This window comes from Phaethon aethereus (genome assembly GCF_964289735.1).
Source record: "Phaethon aethereus genome assembly, chromosome: 16".
Classification (NCBI taxonomy): Eukaryota; Metazoa; Chordata; class Aves; order Phaethontiformes; family Phaethontidae; genus Phaethon; species Phaethon aethereus.
The window spans coordinates 7762360-7774900 of NC_138592.1; the positions used below are offsets into that span (position 1 = coordinate 7762360).

Consider the following 12541-nt stretch of genomic DNA (forward strand, 5'->3'; position numbering starts at 1 on the left):
CAATTAAGCATTAACCCCCTCAGGTTATACAAAAAGTTGCACTGAAGTCCGTGATGTTTATGGATTGACTAGCACTCCCACCAACATGAAACAAAATATAATCAAACATCTTAAAGATTAAAAAAGTAATGATGGAGAGATAGGTTAAAACGATGTGACAAAAAAGGCCACTCATGATAGTAAGTGTTTGAAGTAAGTGTAAAATATTACAATGTTTTACAAAACTGAATATCCAAATATCAAGAAAAGAATAACTGAACTTCTAGGTGTAAACTTTTCAGGGTTATTTGTAGATTCTTGAGGCCGGGTTTGAGATTATGAGAAAATTGGAATAATTAAGATTTTGCTAGACTGACATTTTAATTGTCTTCTTTTTCCCCATCAAAATCAGATTTCCTGGTGTGCTAGCACTGTACAAGCTAATAATCTTTTGGTTTTCAGTGCTTTTTTTCTGCTTTTTCCATTCTCATTGCAAAGAGTAGCATTTAGTTATTGCACTCCACATTGAAGCGCATAGAACATGAAAAGATTAATTCTTAGAAACAAAAAAGACAGAATTGGGAAAACAGCTATTTTGAAAACATTAATAAGAAGAAACTTTTCTATACAGGGCAATGTGGTTATGTATTTACCAAGCTCTGTTCTCGAAAACAATATACAATGGATATGTAAATGCAATTAGATTAATGAAGCAGGAATACATTACACATTTTATACTGTTTTCCTACATTCAAGAAAGTACGAATGTCTTATGAAGCCTCCTTAAAATGATGAAATTAAAACTCGCTATAGAGCATGCATACCTTAAGAGTTATTCTTCATCCACTTCTGCTACAAATTGTGAATGGTGTTCTGGTGACTTGCTGTGTGTTTTGCTTAGATGAAGTTTTACTGCATGTTTGCTCGCAAATGTCCGACAGCACAACTTACATTTGAACTTAGAGTCTGTGTCCTCTTCTCCAGCTATTGTTTCAGGAGATCTTTGAACTGAAACTCTGGAGATTTCTTGCTCTACCTTGGTTTGCTGCTCCACAGCCAGCCTGTTCATGTCTTTCATTTGGAAACCTAGATGAGATTCTAAGTGGCTAATGTAAGTAGATGGGGTTCGAAACTGAGATGCACAGTCGCTGCAATAAAAGACTGGATGTCCTTTGTCCATGTTTTTCAAAAACTTTGTTCCTCCGGTTTTCCTAAGTTGATACTTGACATTTGCCAACCAATGGCTGATGGTGGTCATTGACAGTCCAGTAAATTTTGAAATCTGCATGCGCTCTTGTGGGCCTAGATCTGATAATAAATATTTACCTTCAGATGTCTGGAAGAGGCTGGAAGCAAACTGAGCTTGCAAAATGAGAAGATGCTGAGGGTTCCAGTTTGACTGTCTGCCCTTCCTTTTATGCAGAGTGGACACTTCTGTTGAGACATCCTCAAAGCGTCGGACATCTATTTCCAATTTCATAGATGGGATCCTTGAAGATGCAGCTGGTTTTGGTGTAGTAGCTTTGGGAAGAACTTTGACCATGTCAGCAATGTCAGACAGAGCATGTTTTTGAGGTGGAGAAGTACAAGATTGTGCTTGAGCAGACTCAGCTTTCTTGCCTTTGGATTTGGTCAGGTCAATAGGCTGATCATTGTTTTCAAACAAATAGTGCCTGGATACACTTGCAGGCTTTGGTGGGGTTGGAGCAGGAGATAAAACTGGCTTCTCCATCATGTTTAGATTAGGTTTGTGGAACATAGAAATTGTGCTAGAGCTGGGGCTGGAGTTGGATTGAGGCCGTAAAGGCTCAGTGGCTTTGCCCAAGTGATTATTCAGTACTGACTGCAGTGCACTGAGAGGGTTGACACAAGGCAGTTCGGACAAATGGTTGGCAGCAGCACAACCATTACTAAGAGCAGCAGCTGTTGGTTCCTTGAGGACTGATTTTTCTTTTCCGCTGTCCTCTTTAATTTTGTCTTCTTCTTTCAAGGGACATGGTTCTGTCTTTTTTGGCTCCACAGAGGCTTCAGATTTGAGGAGAGGTTCTCTCTCGCTCTGACTGAGTGATGCAGGCTCAGCTTGGTTGCCCTCTTTAGCATAGTCCTTTTGTACCTCCTCCTTATCATCAATTTCCTTCTTCACTTGAGTGCACTGGGCCACATTTGCTGAGATAGGGACCAGAGGCATGACCTTCCACTTTGGAGCTATGGGCCTCAATTTATTGGTGATTGTTGGCCTGATTTGCAGTACTTGGGAACCCACAGGCAAAGACGGCTTAGCTCCTTCCGAGAGCTGATAAGCTGCATGGATGCTGGGATAGGCACTCCAGCTGGGTGCTCCATTCTGAGCTTTATTGATGGCTGTTGTGACAGTGTTCTCCAAGGACTTTAAAATGTCCCCACCACCCTTCGAACCATCTTCTAAATCTTCTTCTCTGAGGTACTGGTATTTCATTGTGGGATCCAGTGGTTTCTGAAGAGCGTCTTCATACTCTTCGGTTTTTACTGCTTTCTCATCTTTGTTTGCATCATCAGCTTTATCTTTTTTACTTTCTTTTTTTAGTTCGGAGGTGGGAGCTATGCATTCTGCAGATGATTTACTGGTTGATTTTGAAACCTGACTGTCATTGGCTGGTGCTTCAGACAGTGATTGCATTTTTTCCACAGCTAAAGGATCCAGAACAAGTTGCTTTCCTTTCTTTGAAGCTGAACTTGTGACTTTCAAGAAATGGCCAGTGACCATCATGTGTGTTGTGAGCTGCTGCAAGGTATCGTGGGAACTTCCACATTCCATACACTTCAAAATCTGAGATTTGCAGGCCTCAAACTGCCACGTATAGCTGGCACCATTCTGGTAGCCATAGCGGTTGTTAGATGATAACTGCAGGTTGGCATTCTTCTGAGGAGAAAAAGTATCTGAGAAAGACCCTGTTGTGGAATCGGGTGAACAAGGCCTGTTAACATCAAACACACGTTTCTTTGCTGGAGTGACCATTTTTGAAGAAATGGTTGGTACCGGCTCCTTCAAAGGCACTTTTTGGTAATGTTTTGTTTTTATCATATGAACACTCAGATCTTGAAGGGAATCAAAAGAGTCACCACAGAACATACATTTCAGAACTTTTTGTGCATCTTCTTTGTCCATATCCTGGAAAGCTCTTTTTCGGGGCTTTGAGTAGCTGGTAGGTCTGTGCTTGTCCTTTTTATGGTTGTCATCTTGGTAGTGACCTGTCTCATTCATATGAACCGTTAGTTCTACCAATGTGTCATAAGCAGCGCTGCACTGCCGGCACCGAAACCGGCTGGCGCCCGTGAACACAGTTCCACACATTTTGCTGCTCTGCCTGTAGAGCTGGACGGAGCTGAATAGGTTGGGTTTCGAGACAGGTCTGGAAGGCAAATTCTGCTGTAAGCTTTTTGACAGTGCGTCTTGGTGCCAATCAAAATCAGCTTTGTTCCCTCCATTTCTGTTGTCACAACTCCTCTTCTCAGAGTTAGACAACTTGAAACCCAGCCCTAAGCCTGTCCAATAAGAGTCTGACAGTATGTTGGCATAGACCGCTGTCATTTTATCCATGCAATTGTGTGCTTCATTCTGGGCTTTGGGATGGGTGCTGGTTTTTGGGTCCTGTGGTTCTCTAGAGCAAATGCTTTTAATATCTGCCACATGGTCACTACCATCACTTAGCAGTGATTCGTTTTCTGCGTCCTGGTTAGATATATGACTGACAGGGGAATTCTGGTAACTAAAGTTCCCTTTCTGCTCAGGACCCATTTCGTGTTCCTCATCCGTGCCAGTGTCATTGCTGCCTTGGAGGTGAGCAGTTGAGTTATTGTCATCATCATCTTCTTCCTCCTCCTTTATATCTTCCTCTTCCTTTAAATCTTCCTCTTGGACGTAACCTGAAATGTAATGTCAATATATGAAATAACTTGTAAAAGGAGAATACTACAGTTCGAGCTTTCTAGTTTCACTATGTGTCTTCTTTTCTGGACTTAGTTTTAATCTACAACTTTATTCCCTGTACGTGAAAAAAGCCAAATGTTGTCTTTTTTTGTGAAGGCTGCTGCATTTTATTGGCGGATGATCATAATTCTTTATAATTGCCAGAGATTCTGAGTTAATAATTTTCCTGTCATGGGAGTATAATTCTACCTGTCCTGTATTGGGACAGTTGGAAAATTCATATTTAAGAATTTAAAGTTTATACTAAAAGCTTCAATTACATAAATTTTTTTGTAGCCTCAGTGAGAGAAAGGGTAGAATTGGTAAGGAACAGAAGAAAAATAATTGCCATAATCTTCCTAGTTCATAGCACCATCTAGGTACTGTAACCTTTTGCCATTGGATCACCTAAAAATGTACTTCAGAATGTACACAAATAAATATATACATATAAATTTTACATATTTACACATATAATTTATGTCCAAATACAACATCTGAAAGCACTAATAGCCATAAGTGGAACTCTTTTGTTTATAAAAGTAATGTATTTTGTACCATAAAAGCAAATTGTGCTTCAATAAAAACAAATGCATAAATTTCTGGGCAAGAACCCTTGGAAGTTACAGAAGAGTATTAGGATGTGACAGAGGTAGACCAAAGTTAACTGGAAAACTAGAAAAGTAGAACAAGTCCAGAAAGATTTTCTTTGACAAATTAACTATTTAATTATGCAATTAACTTGATACTGGAAGAGCTGTAGATTTTAAAATTAATTAAGGAATTTTTTTTTATCACTAGTAATTCTGCCTAAGTTACAGAAGGTAACCTGGTTTAAAAACAGACTGAAGAATTAGAGAAGAGGATTTTTAAGGGTGAACTGGCTCTGTTGCAGTCAGTGGATAAATTCACAATGACTCAACACAGTCAGCAATTCACTCCCAGATCCCCACAAGAAGGGATGGAGAAGAACAAGTGGTTCGGATACGTTTTCACAAAACCCCAGTGTAATTTTTTTAACAGCCACTGCAAAGTTGTTATGCACAATGCAAGAAGACATTGAAAGAATTCACTGTTATTGGCAGCCACTCATCAAAACTAAATGTTGATTTCAGAAGCACAGGTCTTCACGGGACATATGTTGATCAGCTCTTCCAGTCAGGTGCAAATGCAGAGCTGCTAACCCTAGTGACTGCACTGCGGTCTCAGGAGTACTTTGTTGTGTTCGCTTAAGATCAAGCTGTTTGTGTCAGGTAAGTATGTAAAAAAAGAATAAAATGCCAAAACCCCCAAATCAAAGCTGCCCTTAAAAATAACTAAGCAAAAATAAAATAAAACTCTAGTACTCATAATCGTGAAGGAACCCTAAAACCTCAGAAAGCACAAGGTAAATAATCCTAAAGATATTATTTGTTTAAAATCCAATTCCTTCCCATCTTCTAAGAAAATCAATTTTATGGCTCTTTGAGAACCTAGCTTATTTTGCTCTCTTGAATTTGGTACTGCTGCACAAATGATATCCTTTTAGCAAGTCAGAAGGGATGGGCAGAAAAAGTAGAAGCATTTTGATTAACATATGGACAAAGCCTTCCACAGTTTTTTCAGATATGTGTTTCAATTTTTCAATCTATTTACTTTTAAGAAGAACTGATCAGGGGAGTGTATCTATCTCACCCCTTCCAAGACATCTTTACCATCAAACCAAAGAGATGAATTGGAACTAGAGGAACTGTTTCTTGGATGAAGCTGCAGTAGAAGAAAGGGGAAATGATATATCTCTCTGTGCATGGGCTAAGAAACCCATGCAAGTTCTTTCCTATGTCCTTCCCATGGTTTTAGGATCTGCGCAGATCACACGAGTTTAGAGCTGGGCATGGTTTACTCCAGGGGCGATACCAGGCAGCTTCACAGCCAGTAGTAAAGAAAACGTCAGGGGCTATGAGCAAATGTCCTGGACACCATTTTAGCATTATAAAATAATAATCACATAGTAGTAGGAATACTATGCTCTTCAGCAGATGCTTTCAGCAAAGAAGCTAAATATTAAGTGTTCAATATTAAAAATTAAGCCTTTTAGTAGTGTGCTGGGATACTGCAAATGTTAGTAGCCCCATTTACAGATGATCAGACTGAGGCAGGCAGCAGACAACACTAAGAACAAAATATTTTTTTCTCCTCCCCAAACTTCTTCCCTAATAACCAGATAATACTTTCCATGTACCCTTTTCTGAGCTTGCATGTTTTTTAAGGGGGACAAGGACAACGGAGGGACATGGAGGTGGCAAAGGCTCCTACACGTCATGAGCAGTAACCTTGTTAAACAAGCAGCATGAACTGATGAGCAGGACTGACATGGTTCTCGCGGTGTCAGGGATACTGTACAGCGTAGGTAGCGATGCTGGCCCCTCGCCAGGATGTATCACAGTGCCAAGCATATTACACCGAGCAAAACAAAAATAAGGAGGGAATCCAATGAAGGAATCAGACAAAACAGACAACAAATAGCATTCACATGGTTTTGGGTCGGTGCAAATTTGATTCTCCATTTCAGCACCAATTCTTTGAATACTATTAACCCATTTTTCACCAGAAGGTAATTTTTTCCTTTGGAAGATACATACAGTAGTTTCTTCCTCACAATATCCTTTGTCATTCTAAAAGCATTTACTAGAAGAAGCAGAAGTACCAGACAGCTGCACATCCCCCACAATACAGATAAAATTTTCTGCTTAATTAGGCATTGACATGTTTACTATAACCTTTACAGAAGAGTCACTCATGCTGAGAAATCCTCTTTTTTTATGTCTATACAGACACAATCTTATGAAAGTGGTAAAAGTAACTTATTAGAAAGCACCATCAAATTTCACAAAACTATTAGTCAGGTCCATTTTAATGGTTAAGGGTTCTGGGCAGCTTTGAAAATGCATTTCAGTATCCTACTTGCAAAACCATTTCCATTTATTTAAATGACTTAAATTGCTGTGGGCATTAGGAGGACAGTGGAGACCTCTTCTGTGCAGACAACCTAGGGTACAAGAAATGCATGTGTCCTTCCAACAGTGGTTTTCAGCCAGATTTCATTGGACATGAAGTTTGATATGAACTGATGTAGCTATTTAACAGAAATAACATTAATTTAAGTGGACTTTGCATTATTTATTTTGTAAGTAAAGGGTGTCTCAAGCCTGTATACCTACATGCTTTAAATGCAGTGTCTGTAATAAGTAACATAAATTTTGCACATCATACTAATGTCCATATAATAAATTGTTGAGTGACCTGTTCTCTTCCCACCAGTTTTCCCCCAGGCTTATTCTGACATTCCAAACCTCTGAGATGCTCATATATAGCTGTCTTACAGGAAAAAATAATAAAATTAAGGAAATCCAAACTCAATAGCCAGATGAATGCTTCCTCCTTTTCCCAGAGGAGAATTTTTCCCACTGAAATTAAACAGGCCCGGGCAGAGATGTAAGATGGGCAATGTGCAGTCCTGAAGAACTGAGACACTGAAATTTCACTATCTTGAAGACTGGACAAAACCCAGGAGCTTCAGAACATTGAATGGAAGCAATTTATGGCTTCCTAAATGGAAATACAGTATTTGGTTTTAGTGCTGATTGATCCCAAGATAGTGTACGTCAAAACTATGACATCAGTAAGGATAATATTATCATATGCGTAATAGTCATAAATACAATTCTAAAATGTTTTAACTTTTTAAAAAATTTCCCTCTGTGCCTTTGTGATTGGATTCTTGGTAACTCAAGAAATCTGCTACTCTAGGGTAAGGGTTGCAACAGACAGCTGATTCTTTATTCTTCAAAAGATAACATTTTCTTAGGTATTTCTAGCATGTTTCTAGAGAGTAACTAAAAGAAAGCAGGTCCAGTTAATAGACCTGCAAAAACTGTTTTTTGAACTTACGGGTCTAAAACTCCACCCACATCCACCTTGAAGCCTTGACCCTACTATGCAGACAGCACTGAGCTAAGCTCCCAGGGATGTTGAATCCAATATTGACTTCCAGGCCCCCGCATGCTGAACTAACCTATAATTTGCACCACGTTATACATCACTTCTGACCTTGAATTGTAGAGTGTGAATACACCTTTTCTTTTAAAGTGTTCATTCTGACTGCTAACTTTTCCACCAGTGGATGCTATTTTCACTCAAATTTGCTCTTTTTCCATATAGAGAAACATTTCTTAAAATATATATGTACATGTTTCTTTCCAAGACTGGAAAATTTATTTTCTGCCAAGAAAAGGGACAGTGAATCATTGTCCAGAACAACACTGCTAATCCATGTAAAATCCATGCACCATCTGCACTTCTTCATATATATATTCCAGTTTTACTTGAAATAACATCATTAGTAGAGCAATCTCAGAGTACTATAAGGTGATCTTGTTTCCTTCTTGTCTGGCTTCAGCTCAAACAACTTTCTTGTTTGGCAGAAGCTATTTCTTTCTCTGAAATATTTCATGCAGATAATGGATAATGACCACTTCTCATTCCTTTTTCTCAAAAACGTCTAACTACATTAGCTACCCAAAGACAAATCTTAACCTGGTTCTTTGTAGAAGTTCATAGCTATAGATTCAGCCCAGTTTGAAAATCAACTGAAGAGATAAATTGGCAACTGAGGAAAAAAAAAAAATCCCTACTCTGTTGCATAACTCTTATATCAAAGACATTTTGGGATTTAACAGGACTAAAAGCAATGCAGCACTCTGGAAATGCAATAGAGTTTCATAGAAAGAACTTTCAAAACATGAAATTTGTAATACAAGAGTGAATTATTTCAGAGCTTTCTAAACTATGTTAACAATTTCTGTACCAAGGAAATAACTTTCTGTTAAGGTCTGCAAGATGGAAAGAAAAAGCAGGGAAAGGTTACCATTCTCACCACAGAGGAAGGAGAGAGCGTCTGGCTCTGAAATCATGGGTGTAGGAGACGAAGGAACATCTCTGTAGTCTGGTCTAAATGTCCTGGTAGTGTGAGGTTTATTCCTAAGGCTGTGCATGCTGAGGAAGGTTTTAGATGTTCTCAAAACCTCAGAAAAGGCTGAATATGATCAACTGACTCTTTTCGGTGAGGCCAGTTAATTATTTTGGATAATGGCAAGGTATTTGCACCTTTTGCTCCTATTATGATTTACCACCACATCCAAATTCATTTTGCAGTGGCTCACTAAGGAAGGTTCAGTCACCACCCTAGTGATACAATTTTGTGTCCAAAACAATTTGTCAGCTCAAAGGAGAGAGTTTTCCCAATATTCCTTTGCCTTTTTTCTAGACCTTTCTTTTTCAAATAGTTACAGCAGTTGATGCTAGGGCATGAATTTCTGCCTATTGCAGAGTAGGAAAAGAAATATCCACTACCACCTACTGCTGGAGGATTGAAGCAACCTCTGTGGTGCCACGCTTGCAAGCCACTGTGGCTTAGGAGCAAGGAAACTTGGAGTGGCTTCTGCCATAACTGAATTTTAACAGGCAAAGGCAATTCCATGGAGCTGTAACCATTATTTAGATATGATGCTGAAATGAAGCAATTCTGGGCTTTCATTTGGCTGTACTCTAATTAGAGTTTTCTAATAAAGTTTTCTATTAAATGTCCAATTTCCTACTGGCTAAGAAGGCAAAATACCCACTAGTTTCAGTGGGACTTTTAGTAGCACAACGGAGAACAGATTATGTCTCTCGTACATTGCATCCTACGCATTTAGGACTCAATGAAAGTGATCAGTGGCTGGAAGCATATGTGCAGGGAACTGGCTTGTGAGCAACCCATAAACTCAAAGTAAAACCAATAATAAAACAGGAAAAAAAAACAAACAAAAGGAAGAATGAAAAAAGAGAAGTGAGATGATATGCTCTGTTGAGCTCAGAGTCCATAGCAGGGACAGAATTATTGTGGAGTTTTTTCTTGAATCATTTTCCTTAAGGATGATGTTGTTTATATAGTCAGTTATTGCACTCTGAAAAAAAAACAACTTCAGTCTTATTTGCTTTGCTCTGGATTCAGTCAGATTGAATGGTTGAATTGCCAGGTGCTAGCTGTTGCAGAAATGGATTTAACCATGTTCAGAGCCAACAGTTCCAGTTCCTTATATGAGGACTTATGGAGTAAGTGAATAATTTGCCTTTGGTAAAAAATACTTCTGTTTGTTATTTTCTACAAAGCCCTGGAACTTATAATTTCATTGTTTCAGCCAGCTGAAAGTGTTTGACATTCTCCAGATTGTATTTTCAACAAAAAAGGTAGCTTCTAATGAAAGCTGCGAATCATTGCATCACCTGAATGCAAAGAACTTGACCTTCACAGCCCTCTGCTGCGCAGGAGCAGCAGACCCCACCTCTGCCCCATCCGTCCCGCGCACCAAAGCCCTCGCCCTGTCCTCGACGGGTGGTTTTACACAGGTATCAGGCACTCATCACGTCAGCACGACATCAATACGTGTTGCATTTAATTGCTAGTACAGACACAACGGGTGCTTTCCAAAATGCCGCTTGGTCCTGAACTATTAAAAAATACAGTAGCAGCAAATACATTTTCCTCATTAGTCATTTTAATTGCACCAGTGTAAATCACTTTACTGAAGAAAACATACGTCTGAAACTTTCGACTCTCTTTGCCTTTCTTCTGTTTTCTCTTGTCCTATTTATTGTTGTGGAAAACACCAGAGTGACTTTGTAAATTTATAGATTACTTCTATAAATTTAAAATCCAAATTTTGAATTATGTTTTCCCTCTTTCATTATCCTAGGTTCCCCTAAATACCAATATAAATTTCTTTAAATGGCATGAGCTACCAATCAGAATCACAAAAAAAAATATATCTATATAAATTGAAATTGTAATGAGTCTTACCAGTGCATTGCTAGCACTTTGGTTCATTTGATATGAACTTTGTTTTTTTAAAGTACCACATGGTAAGGCTTTGAAACTTCAGTTTGTAAAAAAAAACTGTAACAGCCTTACAGCCTTTGAAGTCACTACTGATATAACTCTGAACAGATCCATTCAAGTTCAACTAACATCAGACAAATGTTTAGTGTATCAGAGGAAGCCACAAAAGCAAGGATTTCATCAATATTTCACAACAGCCTCAGGGAAACTGTAGATTGCAATGCTGTAGGGCAGCTAATGGAATTACACACAAGGGTTTTGTACATTTAAAATAAGCAGCTACTAAAAAAATTACCCTTCAGTTTGATAGAAACTGTATAAAACTGCAGATGGGAAACAATTAAATAGCTACCAACATTTATCCATGTCAGCCTGATAGGTCATTTAATAACAGGTATTTCTTTCCTTCTTTCTTTTTTTTCCTGGTAGGGCAATAATAAAGATTAACATTTATGAAAAGTAGCATAAAATATAGTACAGCCAAATGAATAATTAAAGATGCTTCTGAAGAATTTGTTTGCTATTGTATGACCATGAAGACTGCTCTCCAGTAATGAAGTACATTTATATTAAATATAATTATAAATGGAAAGATGATGATGATTATGTTTATGGACACTTGCTTTTTATCCTAAAAAAAATAAATCTTTGACTCATTTCTATTGAATCCATGGCCTATCTCATGGACAACATTTCTCCACAACACATTCCTCTTGAAAAGAATTGGGCCCTGACTTTGCATGCATGTGGGGTACACTTGAAGCTGGGCATATTAGATGTAATAAATCCGTGAAAAATCCACACTTTCCCTGAAAGTCTCTTGATCAGAGTAAAGAATTGTGTGTAGGAAAGCACAATGCTTATTCTAAAAATAGATCCATATAATCATATTCCCTTTCATTACTTTGTTCAACATGTAAAAATCTTGAAGTACTAGCCCTTCACACAGTTGTTTCTGAGTGTTTAGGTATGGTCTGCTACTGTGGGAAATCACTATTTCTGTTAATAACTGATGCTTGTTCAGTGCATTGAATTGCACAATGTGAGAGAAATTATTTGATTATCATTTTTAAAAGGCTGCTCATTTCTTGGTCTCCCCAATTCAAAACAGGCCAGCTTGGCTAAATACAATGGAGTACCCAGTCTCATGCCGAAGAATTTAAACCCCAATTCAAGAAAGCTTGTAAACATGTTAGGTTTGTCCCATTTGGGGTACAAGTAGATAGGCTTATCTACCATAAAGAGAGGCTATGGCATGATGATGTTTCATTGCCATAATTACTTAATAATCTTTTATTAATATGTAAACAATAGCAGCCTGATTTCAGTAATGTGACAAAGGATTAAATGAGTCAGCCTTGACTGAAAATCCGCCAGAGCAAGGGGCTAAGAGACAGGTTCAACTGTCATAACTCCGGCATCTGCGACTGAGTGCTGAGGTGGCCTCTTGCAAGTCATGCAGGGTCAGTTCAAAGCTCAGATGCTTTTATGGATAACCTCCACGAACAGCCGTTTTCTTTTCGAAATCCCAGCCTCCCTGCCTGCTGAACTGCAAAATGCTGTTTCTTGTACACGTTCTGCAGGAGCACACTGGGAAGCGCATCGGGCTTGTATGGTGAACTGAAAATCTAGAGCTACTTGAGCACTCAGCTTCACGATCCGGCGATGGGTAGAGATGAAGCCAACGGCACTTCTTA

At 38.6% G+C, this 12541-nt stretch overlaps 1 protein-coding gene across 1 annotated transcript in view; it reads right to left on the bottom strand.

Annotated features, from left to right (window-relative positions):
* Positions 1–811: 811 nt before the first annotated feature.
* The window catches only part of TSHZ2 (teashirt zinc finger homeobox 2), a gene marked incomplete at its 3' end in the record, with an annotated part of 141256 nt that continues 129526 nt past the window's right edge, over positions 812–12541 (bottom strand). The window contains exon 2 of the mRNA XM_082007418.1: positions 812–3882. Within this exon, the coding sequence (XP_081863544.1) occupies positions 812–3882 (3071 nt within the window). The remainder of the gene's footprint in view (positions 3883–12541) is intronic.